The 18,361-nt window shown below is 35.0% G+C and overlaps 6 protein-coding genes across 6 annotated transcripts in view; 2 read left to right on the top strand and 4 right to left on the bottom strand.

The window, feature by feature from the left end:
* Positions 1-12,747, top strand: part of Taf5 (TATA-box binding protein associated factor 5) — an 81,164-nt gene extending 68,417 nt beyond the window's left edge. Inside the window, exons 2-9 of the mRNA XM_066388950.1 lie at positions 9,481-9,549; positions 9,617-10,190; positions 10,723-10,930; positions 11,339-11,458; positions 11,514-11,670; positions 11,729-11,859; positions 11,917-12,106; positions 12,199-12,747. Coding sequence (XP_066245047.1) covers positions 9,481-9,549; positions 9,617-10,190; positions 10,723-10,930; positions 11,339-11,458; positions 11,514-11,670; positions 11,729-11,859; positions 11,917-12,106; positions 12,199-12,708 — 1,959 coding nt within the window. The 3' untranslated portion in view covers positions 12,709-12,747. The remainder of the gene's footprint in view (positions 1-9,480; positions 9,550-9,616; positions 10,191-10,722; positions 10,931-11,338; positions 11,459-11,513; positions 11,671-11,728; positions 11,860-11,916; positions 12,107-12,198) is intronic.
* amrt (amaretto) lies at positions 1,296-2,219 on the bottom strand. The gene has a single exon (XM_066406673.1). It carries the CDS (start codon positions 2,173-2,175, stop codon positions 1,627-1,629), a length of 549 nt encoding a protein of 182 aa, XP_066262770.1. The 5' UTR covers positions 2,176-2,219; the 3' UTR covers positions 1,296-1,626.
* On the top strand, positions 2,609-3,545 carry RpS30 (ribosomal protein S30). Its single transcript, XM_066397450.1, has 2 exons — positions 2,609-2,849; positions 3,011-3,545. Exons 1-2 carry the CDS (start codon positions 2,775-2,777, stop codon positions 3,338-3,340), a joined length of 405 nt encoding a protein of 134 aa, XP_066253547.1. The 5' UTR covers positions 2,609-2,774; the 3' UTR covers positions 3,341-3,545.
* On the bottom strand, positions 3,788-5,929 carry Cdk8 (cyclin-dependent kinase 8). The gene is made up of 5 exons (XM_066397438.1): positions 5,603-5,929; positions 5,105-5,546; positions 4,495-4,708; positions 4,010-4,442; positions 3,788-3,954 (listed from the first exon to the last, which is right to left on the bottom strand). Exons 1-5 carry the CDS (start codon positions 5,819-5,821, stop codon positions 3,853-3,855), a joined length of 1,410 nt encoding a protein of 469 aa, XP_066253535.1. The 5' UTR covers positions 5,822-5,929; the 3' UTR covers positions 3,788-3,852.
* LOC136408614 (complex III assembly factor LYRM7) lies at positions 6,254-6,968 on the bottom strand. Its single transcript, XM_066389709.1, has 2 exons — positions 6,824-6,968; positions 6,254-6,744 (listed from the first exon to the last, which is right to left on the bottom strand). Exon 2 carries the CDS (start codon positions 6,673-6,675, stop codon positions 6,310-6,312), a length of 366 nt encoding a protein of 121 aa, XP_066245806.1. The 5' UTR covers positions 6,676-6,744; positions 6,824-6,968; the 3' UTR covers positions 6,254-6,309.
* Positions 12,748-12,774: 27 nt separating the features above from the next.
* Positions 12,775-18,178, bottom strand: botv (exostosin like glycosyltransferase 3). The gene is made up of 12 exons (XM_066388669.1): positions 17,709-18,178; positions 17,418-17,659; positions 17,187-17,362; positions 16,733-16,924; positions 16,340-16,602; positions 15,907-16,147; positions 15,535-15,852; positions 15,315-15,456; positions 14,724-15,137; positions 14,406-14,560; positions 14,102-14,355; positions 12,775-14,046 (listed from the first exon to the last, which is right to left on the bottom strand). Exons 1-12 carry the CDS (start codon positions 18,039-18,041, stop codon positions 13,942-13,944), a joined length of 2,835 nt encoding a protein of 944 aa, XP_066244766.1. The 5' UTR covers positions 18,042-18,178; the 3' UTR covers positions 12,775-13,941.
* Between the last annotated feature and the right edge of the window lie 183 nt (positions 18,179-18,361).

Genomic DNA, 18,361 nt, shown 5'->3' with positions numbered 1-18,361 from the left:
GGACAGAATAAAAGGATATGGAATTAATGCCGGTCTTGAGGCCATCTACACGTGGAGACTTTCGAAAGGGGTCGGTAAGTATGCAGGAACTGTAATTCAGAAAAATATTTTCGCAAAAAATATATATATATAATATATATATAATATATATATATATATATATAAGAGAAAATTAATAATTTGTAAGAATTTAATTTACGCTATGCCTACCTTTGATGACGCATGTCTGCGTAGTCTTTTATAGCAGGTGATTGTCGCTTCAAATGTCACATCAGTTGATTGTCGCCAATGTCAATCCGTCATGTCAACAACCTGGTGGCATATTTTGAAAATTCGAAAAGTGTAGTAAACTAATTGAAATATTTCTCTTAAAAATTATGTCTCCGCGTTTTAAATGTGCAATTATGTTGCCTCGGATAATAATTTGTTGAGAAATCGAAAATAATATTGCGGAAATTAGAAACTCCTGTTAACCTGAAACTACTATTTCTTTGGCCTCTCTGAGACTTTAAGAACACGTTCTTTGCTGTTATTGTAAAGTAACTGTAAGTACTTGGACTTTATATGATTAAGCTCTTTAAATGTTATCGAAGTTCCCAAAATAGCAAACTCTTGCTTTACGGTGTTCACATCCCAATGACTTTGTGGCTCTCTCTCTAAAACACCTTCAAGGTAAAACCGCAAAAAAAGTACAGTGTTTTAGCTTTTGAATTTGCTAAACACTGACCACGTCAATTCTCAGAGATCGACATTGAGCCGTAATTAAATTCGCGTTACGCGATTTAAGCTGCATGAACATAGTAATTGGGTTTCATAAACCATTAGCAGATGGTTAATTTCCCTAATGTAAGACGCGCGGACATTGCATCATATCCCAGAAGCATAAATCTAAAATATGTAAATTCATTGTTCAACCTTTCGAAATTGCTTATGCATTTAGGCAATTTACTTCCATTAAATTGTAGATAATTAATTTTTTTTTGTTTAATGAATAAAGTTAACATTAATTGAAACGGCGGTGTCTGTCAAGTTTTTGACAATTGTAGGGAAAAGCCATTAAAATAGAGGTGGTAATGATAACCATTAAAATTTCAAGTTACTCATTATTGTGATACAATCATATTGCATTGAGAACATTTAATTTGAGAATTACCATTCAATTGGCACTTTTTTTGCTGAAAGAAAAATGTCAGATCTCGCATAAAGTTAGAACACCTAATACAATATTTTATTCATTCAAAACTTTAGTATTAAATTAATCTAATCACTTTTGAGGAAATGTGACGAGCCCGAATTTTGTTTAGCAGGAGTATAGGTGTAGTTGAATAAATGGTAAATTAAAATTCTCAAAGCTTATCCACATAGAAGTAACATTTAGCGTCATGGTTCAATATGTCTTAGAAATGGATATTTAGTTATTCACAAAGTCTTAACGTTTTTTGAGATGATTTTAGTTTAGGAAGACACAATACTAATGTTGTTGACACAGTATCAACATTAAACAATTTCTAGACATATATTGCAATGAAAAATAGTGCTTCTGTGTGGACAGGTGTTGATGTCATCTTTTCAATCCTTTTTTGAAATCCTGCATGATTTCTTTATACAGTCTTTGTTGAACTCATTTTACACATAAGGATTCCAATTGCTGCCATCTTCAGGCACTAAATTATTGGTAACAAGCAAAACAATGTCAACAATCCACCAAATCCCCAACCCTCCTAGAGTCAGCAATTTTCCAACAGCAGTTCCAGTTTGCCCCAAACAGAACCGATCCATTCCCAAGAACCCCAATAATATACTGTACAATAAAGTAGTTGTAAAGTAGTGATTCGAGTATTTAACACAGGGAACTCCCTCTTTGAAAAATGTATGATTTCCAAAGCACTCAATCCTTTCTAAAGCCCGACAAATCACTTTAGTCCTCCTCACATCTTCATATCTCATTCCCCCAAACTTGACACAGCCGTACCCCAATTCCTCCAAGGCAGTCTTGTTGCCCTTGTGGTCAATGGGCTCATCACAATCAATAAACTCCCATGGGAGATAGGAGCATTGCACCAAAGGGCCCAAAGGATCGAATTTCTTGGTGATGGTGGTGGTGGTGGTGTTTTTTTGTTCACAGTTCACAAAGGAGACTCCAAGTATTGAAAAAAATAAGGTCAGGAGTCTCATGGTTTTGCCATTTGTGAATTTTGGCTCAAACGCAATCGACAAGTTGTTTAGGTTTTAAATGAGTTTTTGTGTAATTGTTTTATTTATAATGTTTACTTGTCTCACTTTTGATGTTCTGTATTTAAAAAATTGGCGATCAGCTGATCAGCTATCAAACTTATTCAACATTATGAAAAGGTATTTTCAAAACGTTTTTGATATCAAGATATTTAAATGCGTACAGTGTTGCCATTAAAATCGCTCCGTTTTCGTGACAAAAAATTTTGTAAATAGTGACCATTGACTCAGGTGACAAGTGACAGTGTGATAGATATAATTTCATTTTCAATCTTGAATCATTTCTCTTTTGCCTCTTGACGCGGTGGGTTGCAAACACGTAGTGTTTTGTCTCCAGTGAATTTCCATATTTGACCAGTTTACCTTAGAGGTAATCTCATTTTACTATTTTCTGGTTAAAGTTACAGTTGCTCCTACCATTATCCATCTTCGTTTGAGCTCATTGCTCACTATATGCAACATAAGCGCTGTTCAAAACCCTACTTACAGACAACGTGCTTTGATCATTCCTTAGTGATATATTTGTTTGTAGATTCAACAAGATGCAGTTAGTGTTCCGTGGATTAAGCACTCACGTGCTTGAATGCTTAGGAGACGAGTCCATTGGACAAATCAAGGTAAGTGCAAAACTTCAAAAACCTCACTCTTATCACTATAACAAATAATATGCTCCACAATTAAAACCTAGACAAACATACCCTGCAATGCTGCAAGTCTTATAATTTATCACAAGTACCTTTCTCGAGTTTCGCTAATAATAGTGTTTTTTGTTTTCCAGGAGCGCGTTGCAGCTCTTGAAGGACTAAAAGAATCAGAAGTCAGTCTTTATATATCAGGATCTCCAATTTCTGATACAGTTAATGTGTCAGAGTTGGAAGAAACTGATATTGAAATATCAGTGGGCCTTCCTGGAGGAAAAGTCCATGGTTCTTTGGCCCGTGCTGGTAAAGTGAAGGGGCAGACACCCAAAGTTGAGAAACAAGAAAAAAAGAAGAAGAAGACTGGAAGGGCCAAGAGACGCATCCAGTACAATAGGAGATTTGTCAATGTTGTTGCCTCATTTGGACGTAGGCGCGGTCCCAACTCCAACTCTGGACCTGCTACATAAATTTAATGTTAAAATTTATTTGACAAGTTGAAGACAACTCGCCAAACAAATTTATGTAATTTGTAAAGAATATTAAAATTTTGGATGGTGTCAAGTGTTTCCTGAATTATTTCATATGGTGTGAGGCATAACATAGTGAAGGCTTAAGCTTGATTTATGGTTTTGTAAAGTAGATGTAAGCAGAATAATCATATGCAATGTTTAATTATTTGCAACTTTATGCAGCATGCATAAAGAGATGGCCATGTCTAAGCATAAAATATGGTATCATATTTGAACCGCCCTTGCATCTAACAAAACGCTATGAGTCATATTTTGCCTTATGTCGCACGTGCTTTAAAGGTATTATTCTACACGTATATCATAAAATATTAAAAATACAGTTAATATTAAAGAAACTAAATCCAGTTTTACGCCTATGAGTAGAAAAATATAATAAAACGCCAATTAAAATTAAATTTATATTTAACAAAGCAAAAAGATCAATGCTTAGACTTCTAGTAATATAGGGATCAAAATCGTTGCTGAAAATTGGGTTGCTGCTGCTGATTGTTACTATTAAACATCATTTGCTGTTGATGAAATTCCTGTTGCTGTTGAGACATGGATATTTGCTGCAAGAATACTAATTGAAATTTCTTGTTAGATAGAAATAACCAAAAACGTTACTTGCGAATTGACTTGTCCAGGATGTCCTTGAGGAGGAGGTCCGCTCATTCTCACTCTCTTTGCAGGATGCTGATCAACTTGATTGGGTTGCTGTGTTTGTTGTGGTGGCGGTGGCACTTGGGGTTGCTGTTGTTGCTGCGGAGGCTGCGCCTGTTGCTGTTGCTGTTGATTCTGCCTTTGTTTATTGTCCGACTTGTCTTCTTGGTCGTCATCAGTCAAAAACTCCCTCTTTGGGTAAGGAATGGGACAGCCTGCAAAAACATCTTGGGTAGGTAAGGGGTCTTCAGAAAAGTATGGATCTTGCATGGCTTGTTCTGAAGTAATTCTCTTGTTTGGATCCATGAGAAGTAGCTTTTGAAGAAGGTGGAAAGCTTTGCTTTCTGGCTTAATTTTATGCCGTTCCATGTATTTTACCAAGGAGCAGTTAACGTAACTGAAAACCGGCAATTATAAGATTTTTACTAAAGTTTTGGATATCAGTTTACTTTGATTTTTTGAAGTCTTTCAATAAAGTTGGATGTTCAGGCATTTTTTTTATATCCTCCCAATCCTTTTCATGTGGGAAACCCATAACATTAAATATCCTATCTAACTGATCATGATGATAAGGATTGCTGGTTTTAATGTCTTCTTGACGACAGTGAAAAATTGGTTCTGATGTTAGTAATTCGGCAAAAATACATCCTATGGCCCAAATATCTAAAAGAAGAAAAATACACTTTATGGTCAAAAGTGTGGTTGGAAAACAAAACAAATTTTGAAATTTCAACACCCTGAAGATTGGTAACGAAGTGTTTGTGGACCTATGTTTATATGAAATAAGCTAAAGAACTGCCTTCTTTTGTATGTACCTCATATTTAAGAACATTCTGTATATAGCAGAATTGATAGAACTTAGAATGGTTTTCAAACCCAAGCAAGTAACTAAGGATTCAACATAATATTCAGATTTCCAGCTTATAAAAGCAAAATGAGATATTTTATGAAATATGAAAGAAGCTGATGTTCATAAAGAGCAAGTACTTTCAGATAGGAGGACTTTTTCATGAAACTTTTAACATTTTTTTTCAAAGGCTTCTTTCTGAAATAACTTACCTATAGCCTTGGTATAATGTCTTGCACCCAATAACAACTCGGGAGCTCTATACCAAAATGTAACTACCACAGGGTCTAAATCTGCTAATGGTTTCAAGGGTGCATTGAACAAACGGGCAAAGCCCATGTCAGCTATTTTAACTCGTCCTCTTTCTGAACCTTCGCCCATCACTAGAATGTTGGCTGGTTTCAAATCTCTATGTAATACCCAGTTTGAATGTAGATAGTGAATTCCATCCAATATTTGATAGAGGAGGGATTTGACCATCCCCTTAGGAACCATTACAGGTTTTTTGTTTGCTTTGGCAGCTCTATGAAATTTTATTATGTGCCACAGATCATGTTCAGCAAAATCAAACATTAGCCACACTTTCCTATCATTGTGAGATAAAAATACCCTTACTAAGTTTATTACATTGGGATGTTTAAGTTCTCTTAAAAGCTGAAATATTGAATAGTTGTTATCAAGAGATTGTATTAAAGCTATGAAGAGCTTACTGCAATTTCTCTACATGCAGACATTGATAATCCAGTGCCTTCAATCTGCTTTAGGGCATAATCCCTATTATCTGATCCATCTTTCCTCCTACCTTTGTAGACATGCCCATAGGTGCCTCGACCAACTTTGCACCCTTCATAATCAAACAAATCTTCGACTTTGACTCTCTCGTTTTGTGTTTTAATCTTAAATTCGTAATCCATCATGAAACTGTTCATAGCCTTTTGATACTTTATTACACAAAAGGGCACATTCCTTAGAGTTTCTAAGTGAAAGAAAAGTTTATTTCCAAAAAGAAGAGGATTATTTTAAATGCTCGAGATGCTGTTTTAGTTTTAAAAACTTAGAATTTTAATAATATATGCGAAATTGATTAAAAATTAACAATTTATTTACAAACAATAACATAACCCTGAAAATAAAACGTCAAAGTGATATCTGTTTGAAAAATTTCCCCTCAAACGTCATTGGGTATATATATATAGATTTCATTTAGTCTTTTCGACGTAATTGTGTATATACGTCTCTAGAATGTTAAAATATCCTCCAGATCAGCAGAGTTAAATATTTGTATTTGTAAAATTTTCACTCATGTTCATCAGCAGAATTGCTCGTTATTTTTGGAAAAATTGAAGAGAAACAAGAAAAAATATAACCTTTAATATAATAAATCAATAAATAAGACTAACAATATTCAACCTTCACATTAACTACAGGTCTTTGAAGCATTTTCAGTAGTCCCCTTGTTACTTAAATTACTACAGCACTCATCTTTGTATGAAACATTTTCCAATTTAGGAGTATCTCCCCTTATTTCTGCTTGATACACACCAGGAGTCACTTCTTTGGCTTGAATCACACACATTCTGAGCTCACACTCAACAGCTTGAGCATAATTAATTAGCTCCTGAATGGACGTTTCATTTTGTACATGCTTTTGCTTTTTGAACTCCTCATTAATTTTTTTTCGTCCTTCTGTGAGGGCTCTGTCATCACCTTTGAAAACAGTTTTCCGAGTACGATGGAGAGCTTTGAAGCTATTGAGAACCTCTCTTCGTAGAGAATTTGACATTGTAGGCTAGATTGTATAAGTTTAATCTTTCAATCGCCCCAAAAGGCTGAAGAGGTTGCACTTAAAAACCTGAAATATAAAGTAAACCAAAGTATCACAATTAAAGTTCCTTGTCCTCCCTCAAGTCTCATAATTTTTATTACCCTACCTAGCTGAGATTAGGGTTGGAGTAGGGTATCATCTCCATACGCAAACAAGCAGTAAAGACACTGAAAAAATTCAACCTAATTCTATTTCTGGTTTACATGCATAACCATAACATAACCACAGACATAACCAACAATCTAGGCCAAATCAAATAAAAATTGAAATCAATCACTCGCACTTAAGTTCTGATTTCGATCACAGTCTAAAGGCCGATCCCATATAAAAACCCGTAATAAATTGCTCAGATTTTACTACTGCTCTACCAATCAAAAATATTTTGTAAACACTTTCCATGTTAAGAAATCTTAATTTTTTTTATATTGTCATCTCTAGCTTCAGTAGCTAGTGCTTTGTCTTGGTCATAGATGGCACCATAATAAAAAATATCGATCGACGTGTATAAAAACTGGAGCTGCGTCTTTTATCGCAGACTATACAGGATGTCCGGATTTTAGGGGGCTAAAACGAAATGGTAGATTATATGGTCGAAGATAAGAAAAAAATTCTTTCAAAACTTTGGCAAAACGGCAGCAGTTAAAATCACCAAATTTGGAGTATTAACGATCACTATTACTGTTTTGCAAAATGTTGACCAGAGGCGTGTATTTTCGAAGGGTCTGACGAAGATTTTGCTGTAACTTTTTTGGACGCCAATTTTTCGATGGCACAAAGACAAATTATGAAATTTCAAACTACTTTCCATGAAAACGGTACTCTTGATTGACGTCTCTAAGGTGCACCGTCTTCGAGTTAACGCGGCACGCGGAAATTTTGCGTCTAATTTGATATCTAATCATTAAGGTTTGAAATATTGATACACGAAATGTTTTTGATATTGAAAGAAACACTGCAGATATTACGTTTAATAAATTGATAACAAACAAATAAATAACATGACGAGTATAGTTTTTTTAACAGAAACTGCTGCCGTTTTGCCGAATTATATGTTTTCATTTATGACATATGTTTATAAGATTTTTTTTCTTATTTTCGACAATTCCATTTTGGTCCCCTAATTTCCGAACACTCTGTATATATTACTAAGGATGGCACTTTAATACAGTTTTTTAAGTCTAATAAGCACGTTTCAAAACACGTAATAATTTTTTTTTCTCTCTTACAGTCGCTTGCAAAAACCTGGAGACTACATCACCTGGAGAACAATTTCCCTGATTATCACATCTTAAATCTAAAACTAATCAGGTCGTAGAGAGGATAGAACAGAAACTACCTTTCGCTGATTTTTGTATGTTATTTTAGTAATAGGTGGACTATTTTAAGGTTAACTGTTTCTTAGTGTAATTAATAAAAACAGTAATAAAGTTATATAAAACAAATCGAGTGTTTATTGTTTGATGGATGATTTACATTACCCCTAAGATCTCGGTCTAATTAGATTCAAGTTAAATATTATAACATTCATTTTGTATTGTTTTCTGACCGACAATGTGAAGCCGTTTTTTAATTGTTAAGGAACGCATAAATGAGAAGAGGTATATTTAGTTCTTGCATAAACATAGGGCAAATTTTAATAAAATTTAACATTTCGTATTAGAAGAGCAGAAGTGCGAGGAGGTATATTTAGTTCCTGATATTTCTCGAAAGAACGGACCTTCGACAAACCAATATGGCCCTTGCCAATAAAGTGGAATTTTACTAAATTTAACATTGTGTATCAGGAAAGCAGAAATGCGAGGAGGTATATTTAGCTCCTGATAATTCGTTTTCGTACCTCAATACCAAATATTTTCCAAATCGAAGCAACTTTTGGGCCAAAAATTTTCATGATATAGTTTATGATATTTTTCAGAGCCAAAAATCAAAGTTGTCCACTTCGAATTTTAATCGCGGCATATTGAAAGTTGTATCGTATGTCTACTTCGAACCTAATCTCGTTGAAATCGAAGCACTTAATATTCACTTAATTTTTTAGTGCAAAATTGTAACATATGTTATTGGTTTTTTCATGTCCAATTTACAAACCTATCATACCATTTATGAGTTTTAAGGCCATCTTTTACATGTTTTTCACCATTTCATGATTTTTGCAGCACTAAATTTTGTTTAAAAAAGTCGTCACACTTAATGAGTGACGTCAGAACATTAATTATGTATAGTCCATAAGTCTTGAAGCGTTATTAACAAAGTATCTTTCTTTTCATTTTTAAATGAATAAATACGCCAGATACGGTTGCATATCATCTTTAGGTATCGAGTGTAAGCAAAGAAATAAATGTATCCAGTTTTTTCCCATTCGTAACTAAAAATTAATTTATAGGTGGGAAGAAACGTAAAATTAAAAATCAGTCGATAAATATCGAGAAAAGCGTAATTAATAAAAACTCGATACTTGCCCAGCTCTAAACATACTTGTACCTGGAGTGTTGTTTTTGAACTCGTCCATTTACCTGTTAACGTCAAATGCCAATTGTTAGATTGACAGATGGGGTTTAATTCTAGGAGCGTGTATCAAAATTAGAATAAGAATAAAAATTTTCTCGATGTTGATTGGTCAAAAAATTTAATTCTCACTTTTCACGTGTGACAGAATAGGCTCCCTGCAAATAACAACAAACAAGAAATGCTAAAATTAAAATTAACCCTTAAATACTAACTATTAATCAATTTGAAGTGTATTTTATAGCAAGGTAGAACACAATGAATAACGGTTTAGACAAAAACCAATTGGCTGCAGTTTTGCAAGTATTAAAGAAATACAACTTAAAGGTAGGTCAACTTGTAGTATTAATTAGCACATCTAATAGTAACTTAAACTTTGAACTCCGTTTTCTAGGGCACTGAAGAGCAGTTACGAAAAGAAGCTAGCCTTTCTGATGAAGTAGACCAATCAGACTCCAATGTTAGCAGCGTCCTAACAGGATACAAAAGCGACGGAGACCCAGATACTTATGAATCCTCTTACATCGAACTAAAAAGATTCGTTGAGAGCTCTCTAGACATATACAAACATGAGCTGGGAATGATCTTGTACCCTGTTCTGGTCCACATGTACTTGGAGCTAGTATATAATGGCCACAGTGATCAGGCAGTATCATTAATGAAGAAATTTGGGCCCGAACAAGATGTATATTATCAAGATGACTTGATGAAATTAGCTATGGTGACAAGAAGAGATCACATGAACGGGAATGAGTTAACTGACACTTTCAAGTCAAATCAGTTTATTATTCGAATGTCAAGGGACACATTGTCACTGTTGAAAAGGCATTTGCATGACAAAAAGGCTTCAGTACTGCTGAATATTATTCAAGAGCATTTGTATTTTGATATGTATGAAGGGGTGGCAAGGAACAAAATGCAGATTGATGCAACATCTGGTGCTGTTGGTGGAGAGGCTAAGAGGCAAGGTGAGTTGAGAAAGAGTAATAAAAGCACCAAAAAGTTTACACCAAATTTGCCATTAATTGAGAATATCATAAATTGTCATTTTTTGATGCCAATTATGATAGTTATTTAAGGAGAAGGTCCTGTAATTGTTGAGTGAAATGAAAATTTTCTTCTACTATAAGCTTTGCCTCTTGATGTTCACAGTTGTGACATCATCTCAAGATAGGAAGAACAACCATACAAGAAACTTTCAATCAGCCAATGCTTATAGAGGAATTTTCACCTTTTTTTATGAATCTTTAACTTTTGATAAAAATTCTACCATATCAAGAAGAAAATAATTGTTAAAAATAAAATTCAATTTTTGGTCTTCTTCCAACTTTAAAGAAGCTTGAGGATTTAGTTAATTTTGGGATTTGTGGATTTGTCTTTTTATGTTGCCATGTAAAGTGTGATTTGAGCAATCAGACATACAAATAAGAATCATTTCATGATTAGATTTGCCAAATCTAAGAATTTTGCAGCATTGTAGATTTTATTGAACAATTTCAGATAATAAAGCGAAAGTCTATTATGGCATTCCTAAAGCACCAGATATTCACATCCTATCAGCACCAGTGGAAGATGAGGAAGAGTCTGCTGAACAGGACAACCCTGATAGACCAAAAAAGAAAAAATCAAAGAAAGATCCTTTATTGTCCAAAAAAACTAAATCTGATCCAAATGCACCCCCACCAGACAGAATTCCTATCCCTGATCTGTAAGTCTTTTTATTTGAAAATTAGTTAATTCAAATAATTTTGCTGTCAACTTTAACTTGAAGCTAATTTCGTTCTTTCCGATTCAAATATTGAAATAAATAACCTTATAGCGTATTTGGACACCTGTACTAGTGTGCACTAAGTATGAATTTCCCTAGTGTCCAGCATTTTTTCATGTTTGAGCATCTAATGCTCTCTGTCACTGCTACTTTTCTCAAATTTGGCTTCTTGTTTCTCAAACTCAATTGGCAGAGCACTAGATTGGCATTCGCACAAAACTACATGGTGAAGGTTTGAAATTCTAATAGGCACAGTCTCTGAATACGCCATCAAATTTTTGCTTGCTATGGAGATTAGCTTAGGGTTAAAATTAACAGCATGTTAATAATTTTACCTCAAAAATTTAGGAAAGACAATGATAAAATTGAGAAACTGAAAGCTCTACGCGAAGCTTCGAAAAGGACTAATTTGGGGCCGGAAAATCTACCGTCTTGTTGTTGCTATACATTACTAAACGCGAATTACTCGTAAGCTCCATGCCAAAATAGTCAAACTGAGTACTAATTAACTGAAATTTTCAAGAGTGTGTTGTGCAGAAATAACTGAAGATTCTAGCATGCTGGCTGTGGGGTTTAACGATTCGATTATCAAAGTATTCACTTTAGTGCCGCAGAAACTAAAAGCCATGAAATCCGCTGATAAATTACAGGAAGTTAACATAGAAGCTGAGGATGTGTTAGTGAGTTTTTTCTATCAATGTTGAAATATTTGACTGATTTTTTAATCCAAAAATAAAGGTAAGAATGATGGATGAAAGATCAGGGGAATCTATGCGAAGCCTTTGCGGTCACAGCGGCCCAGTATATTCAGTATCTTTTTCACCAGATAGAACCGTTTTGCTCAGCGCCTCTGAGGACACTTCCATCAGGTAAACATAATGTTAAACAATGAGTTATATGCAAGTAAAACGTTTGTTAATTCAAAGACTGTGGAGCTTACAAATCTGGACTTGTCTAGTGGTTTACAAAGGGCATATGTTTCCCGTTTGGGACGTTAAGTTTTCGCAATTGGGGTACTATTTTGCATCATGCTCCTATGACAGAACTGCGCGTTTATGGGCAACTGACCATTATCAACCCTTGAGGATATTTGGAGGACATTTCTCCGATGTAGATGTAAGTGCTGGTGAACGATTATAATCAGGTTTTTTCCAACAGGGAACCCACTGAATTTTGTGTATTGACATAATATTTTGTTCTCATTCTAGTGCGTGCAATTTCATCCAAACTCGAATTACATCGCAACAGGTTCAAGTGACCGCAGAGTGTGCTTATGGGACATATCCACCGGCAATCATGTCCGACTGATGACAGGCCATAAGCAACCTATTCAAGCTTTAGCTTTCAGCGTTTGTGGGCGATTTTTGGCGTCCGCAGGAGCTGATTGTACAGTATTAATCTGGGACTTATCCCACGGTCATTTAGTCGCCGAATTGACCGGTCACGACAAGACCATACATTGCCTGGCGTTCAGTCGATGTGGTAACATTTTGGTGTCCGGAGGTTTAGATTGTTCAGTGAGACTTTGGAATTTTACCAAATTGACAGAGGAAATCAGTTCAGAAGATGTGAATATTTCGCATAATCCCGATGTGAAGACCGGGGATGAATATTTGCTGCGAACGTTCCAAACGAAAAATTCCCCGCTGATAAATTTACATTTTACACGGAGGAATTTGATGTTAGCGGTTGCGGTCTTCGATGGAGTGGCTACATAGTTTTGATAGTTAAGTGAGGGGATTAAATAATGTAAATTAGTTGATTGGAGTTTTATTTAAAACTTATTTCTGAGAAATCGGGTAATTTTTATTAAATGCGGATTAACTAGAAATTTCTACGTCATCGCTCGACACATCCACGCGTAATTGAAGCATATACATGGGTACCTTAATTGAAAAATTAAGATCTACGCGCGGCTGAAGTATGTTCATTACAAATATTTTTTTATATTAAAACGAAATTTGAATTGCCAATAGCGAAATATTAGCCATAAGTACACTGTACCTTAGTATTTAAAATTCACCTAGTTTACTTCAAATATACTTAATTAACGAGATTCACTGCTTAAGCTAACAACCCTAGGATACGAGAAGAAAACTCTTCCAATTGAAACTCAACATGAGTGAATTAATTGTGAGGGTCCAAATAAAATCGTATTAACCATGTATGATTATACATACTGTAAGTTTATCTTAATTTTATACTGTCCAGTGAAATCTAGTAGTGGAAGAAATCGTACGTACACAGTTGTGAAATGCATGTGACTCTCATATTTTAAATCTCTTGGTACTGGACACTTCGGGATTTAAACTTTATCATAGTGAATTGGAGTATCTGACAAATAACATGAAATTGCTATTCTGAATATCTCGAAATCTCAACGATAATTACATAAGCTATTTTAAGTTTTATAATCGCCTCTTGATAATTTAGTTACTGGAATTTTCTAATTGACATCTTCCAATTTTCAGTTTTTCTATTTTGTTTCATCAATAAAAGCAGTTTTTCAGTCGTTAATTGCAGGAGGTTATAGTAGCAAATATCATTTACTATATTGCTAAGAAGATTTAATTTTTCCGATTAATTTTATTAATTTTTGCTAAATTCCTAGCTTATAGTATTCTAAATTTTATGCTGCACTGTTTTGGATTAAATCAATAGAAACTTAAAAAATGAGTATTGGAAAACTTGTATAATTATAATAACATTGAAACCAATATGATTATTCTACACTAATTTTCGGCCTGCCGAATATAATTTGGAACCACTTATGACCTTTGGGAAGAATAATTTCTGCTTGCATGAAACAGTTATTTCAGGCGTGCGTAGATCTTAAATCCAATCTCTATTCAGTACAAAAACATATGGCACAATATGTACAGACAATATCACAACTGAACGATTTAGTCTCGAAGCAAATCCACGAATATCAAATTGCAATATAAGCTGCATTATATGAACTTGAAACACTTTTGCTTGTCGTGAGGTATCCTTGTTTTAAACAATATGGAGTCCGCTCTGTACTGAGTGTTAAGTAATGGTGTATAGCCAAATACCTACACATGACAACAGGCAAAAAAGACGTAATAATAATCCTGAAAAATCACTTACTTGCGTAAAAAAGTTGATACATTTGTGTCTTTCCTGAAAATGAGTATCGTCCTCAGATAAACTCTGAGGACATCCCGGACATCTAAACGTCCATCTGGAGGTGACTTTCACCGGAGGTTTCTGTGTTATATGACTGACCAAGAAATTCATGGCGATATCCTCGCAGTTCATATACTCGTCCACTTTGTCTCTTATGGCCTGAGGCAGCCATTTCCAGTAGAGATGGAGGTAGTGTCGGTGCAGAAATGCTGCTCCTAATAGGCAATAATAATGTGAGATAAATCCAGTGAAAAATGTGTCATACCTGTAAGCACCATGCTTAACTCGCAGCTGTAATTCGAATTATACAGCCAGCTGTTTTTGGTATTCAAATCCCAAGCGTGAAATCTGCCGGGGAAACCTACGATTCTATCTCGGTGTTCTCGCCATACGCGGAAACCAAATAAAATCTCATCGTGCCTGAAAATTTGTGATGATATAGAGTGGTGTTTGGAGAATGAACAAAGTGAACTTTTCTAAATTTGATACATAGCCATAAAAGATCATGGTTTATCTTTTTAGTACAGATTTGCCGTAATTCCAACTTTTCCACAGCATGTTATATTTCAAAGGTCCAACTTACCTCAAATGTGCGTCATCATCCACAGACAAAACGGCCTCAGTCTCCAGATTATCTAGCGGCAAAAATCTATTGTTCAACGAGTTTCTTGCCGCTTTAATAATATGTACTGGAGATCCAATGTCCGGCCATCGCAGCTCCGGGCTGGGCAATCGCGGCGAATTCCAGATAACCACCACGGAATGCAAATAGGGCAAACCACGTAATCGAGCTATGGAGTCCAGAAGAACCTGTTCCCGTTCATATGTTAACATGATTATGGTGAATTGTTCCCTCGGGCTGTTGCCTCCTAAAGCTTCAGAGAATTCCTTGCCAGAGCCTCCAGCTCCATTTCCGACAGGTCTGAAACCTCTTTCGGAGCCTACGAATTTTGCGTCTGAAGGCAAGAGTGGGTCCAAGGGTAAGGCTGGATATAATCTAAGAAAAAACAAAGAAATGAGGCTTCAAATATTGATACATTTGTATTGTCATGTATTATATCAAGACATAAAGAAGAAGTATTCTCTGTTCCTTTTGAACACATTTTAATCCCAACATAATATGGAAGTATATAAATAGAATTGTAGTGCAAATTAAATTTTCTTAAGATCTTACCTAAAAGGATCTCCCCAGTCGTTCCATATTTCATAGCTTTGAGTAAGTCCTAAACTGAAATTTCTCCTAAATGCTGGACTACTGTAAGGTGGTTCTAAAGGACCCAGGCTTTCCTCTTGCTCCACATCACCAGAAGGAGGGACTAAAATAGAACATTTTATGTATAAAATAGTTTTAAACAAATCAAAACTTTATTAAAATAAAAATATAATTTCTTTACCTAATAAGGGTTGGAAAGTTTCATTGAAAACACTAATTGCCGCCACTGTATCAGCAGGCAAAGGTGGAATATTCAGCCTATTTCTCAACACGGCCACAATTGTGTCCAATGTGCTCTGAACTGAAGCAAGATATCTCTCCCACACAAGCCTTCCCTGTCGTCTAAAATATAGAATATCTTCATCTGGAATAGTCCTCAGTAGAAAATGCAGTTCAGTCACACGTGCTTTGGGCAGGAAAATAGCAACCCGTTTCCATTGCAGTACTTCATCATAAGCTAATATCACTTGGTCTCCTCCCAGAATTATCGGAACAGCACCTAATATAGGGAATAACATGGGGTCAAGACAGAATATAATACATTGACACTTACCGGAGCGTAAAGCTTCGTAAATACGTGCCTGCAACAAAGTAGTGGACACAAAATCCACTAAATTCGGTGCGAACACGAGGGCAAAAGTCGATTCCCTTAGAACAGCCCTGCGGCTGCTGTCAGTACCGCAAAGGGCCCAATCTTGAGGTCCTGTGTTCATCGAATCGTCACTGGCAGGATTACATTCAAATTCGAACAAAAATTTGTCAGAAGTATGAGTATTAGCCAATTCCTTCAGGTGCTGGAAAATGTATGATAAATCATGGAAAAATTAAAGTGATCCTTTTGACTAACTCTAAGTGGTTTTGTGGGAGAAATTTCTGATATTCTGAAGTGACTTTCAAGAATAATTCTCAGATTTTTATAGGCCCAATTTAATATTTTTAGACGATTTTCAGTCATATATAAACTCCCACATTCCACACTGCATTACCTGTACTATAAACACATTAAGTTCGGAGTTCTTCATCTCTAAATCGACGTCATGGGTACTCATGCGAGATTTCAATGGGATGCTTTTGTTCACCTTCATTTCACCTTGAAATGCAAGCAAGTACTTGCGCCGACTAGGCAGCATGTAGCCACATTCTTGCCATACATCTCCTCCAGGAGGCCCTAACACTGGGGGCACTATAAGGTCAAAATTCGGTCGGAAATTTTCATGGTAAAAGGTAGATTGGACCAAGATTGCTCTTCCTGAAAGGTAATAATGTGCCAAAGATTAATTATTATTGAAAAGTTTATAAATAGGAAAAGTCTATAATCAAAGCTGAAATAAAATTATACTTATTGATAAAAATTTCATTAATAATTATAAATTTACTACCTGTATCAATATTTGAAAAAATATCACCACTGCTGGCACTTAAATCTCTTCTTGCCAGATTTAAAAGAATATGGTTTCGACCATCTCCTCCCCAATATGGGAGTCTCTTTAGTGCTTCAGAATCAACTGGAGGTAAGTTTAAGTGGTTCCCCACATTTTCACTTATATCATCAGTATCTTTCAAAGCCTCTCCTGGTAAAATATTACAGGTAAATAAGCTTGAATTTTTTTTTGTTTCTTAAGAGTAAGAGGGAAAAATGAGTTTTACACTAACTTGAACAAGCTAGAGTAGGCATTAATTAATTCAAGTAATTTAATTAATTCAATGAATTCATGAACTAATTAGTCCATTACACAAGTGCCTTTTTCTAAAGTCATAAATCAAATCATTAAGTAACCAATTACATGGTAAAGTATAATTCTTTGTGAAAAGAAGACTTATTATTGCACTTACCTACTAACACTACATAAACACAAGCTTCAATAGGATTTTGGGTCAAATGTGGATTATACCCAAGCACCTGTTTTAAAGTAGTTTTTAAAAAACCATCAACATCCCATCCATCATTCATAACAGGATGATGATCTGGATCATATAAGTATACAGGAAATCCTGAGGTTAATGAACACCTAAATATCATCAAATATTATTAAATTATTCCTTGTTAGGATATTGTAAACTTACCTAGAATGGTCAAAACAAGAAAACATCCTACAATGACTAGATCTATCTCTGGGAATGGCTGGCATATTGGGCGGCAAAGCATTAGGCAAGAGCCTCTGGGGCAGTGCTAAGTCTGGAGTGTTTTGCTGCAATGCCTCGTGCATTGCCACTTGGGCTTGTTCAACTGATATCTTAAGTCTGTTTAGGTTAGTTTGCTGATGGGCAAGTTCTAATTTTAAATCTTCAATGTTTTTTGAATATGTCTAGAATCCACAAAAACAAATAATCAATTTAGAAATAATTAAAAATTACCTGTAGCTCTTGTTTGAATTGCTGTCTTTTTTTTTCAATACTCCTCAACTCGCTAAGAACAGAACCCCTGATCCTAACTAATTCCTCTACTCCCACTCTAAGATCTATTTCTCTGACGTCCAAATCATCAGGTAAGTCTACATGGGAATGAGCACTGTGGGTCATTAAGTTAGTATTTCGTTCAACATTTGATAAATAAAAGTGGCTTATTAATGGGGTTAAAATGAGTATTCCCAAAACCATCAAAACTATACGAGATAATTTTACGTTTACGAACCACTGCCACTGGCAAGGTCCGAGCCGAGGGTCCCCATTTAGAGGGGTTTTATACATTTTGAAGATTTTTTTTTTAGACGTTTACATTGTTAATTTTAGTAAAATCGAGTAACAGTTATATAGTGTAGAGGTTGCATTTCCGGTTGAACATTTACTAAAACAGTGACATGATAAATAAGATTTCCATTGAATAGTTGCTTTATTTGTTCGTAGATTAATGTTTACTTTTTAATTATTAATTTTTTTCTAGGTTATGTTATGAAAAAGAAATTAAATGACAGTGACATTTGCCACCATCTTTTATTTCGAGATAGAGATGTTTTGGGTTAAACTTGTTAAAGCCAGTGCGATTTTTTTTAAATGGAATCTCTAAATTC

This window comes from Euwallacea similis, chromosome 1, assembly GCF_039881205.1.
Source record: "Euwallacea similis isolate ESF13 chromosome 1, ESF131.1, whole genome shotgun sequence".
NCBI classification, from domain to species: Eukaryota; Metazoa; Arthropoda; class Insecta; order Coleoptera; family Curculionidae; genus Euwallacea; species Euwallacea similis.
The sequence above is the reverse complement of the archived record's forward strand: the minus strand, read 5'-3'. Positions and strand labels throughout refer to the sequence as shown.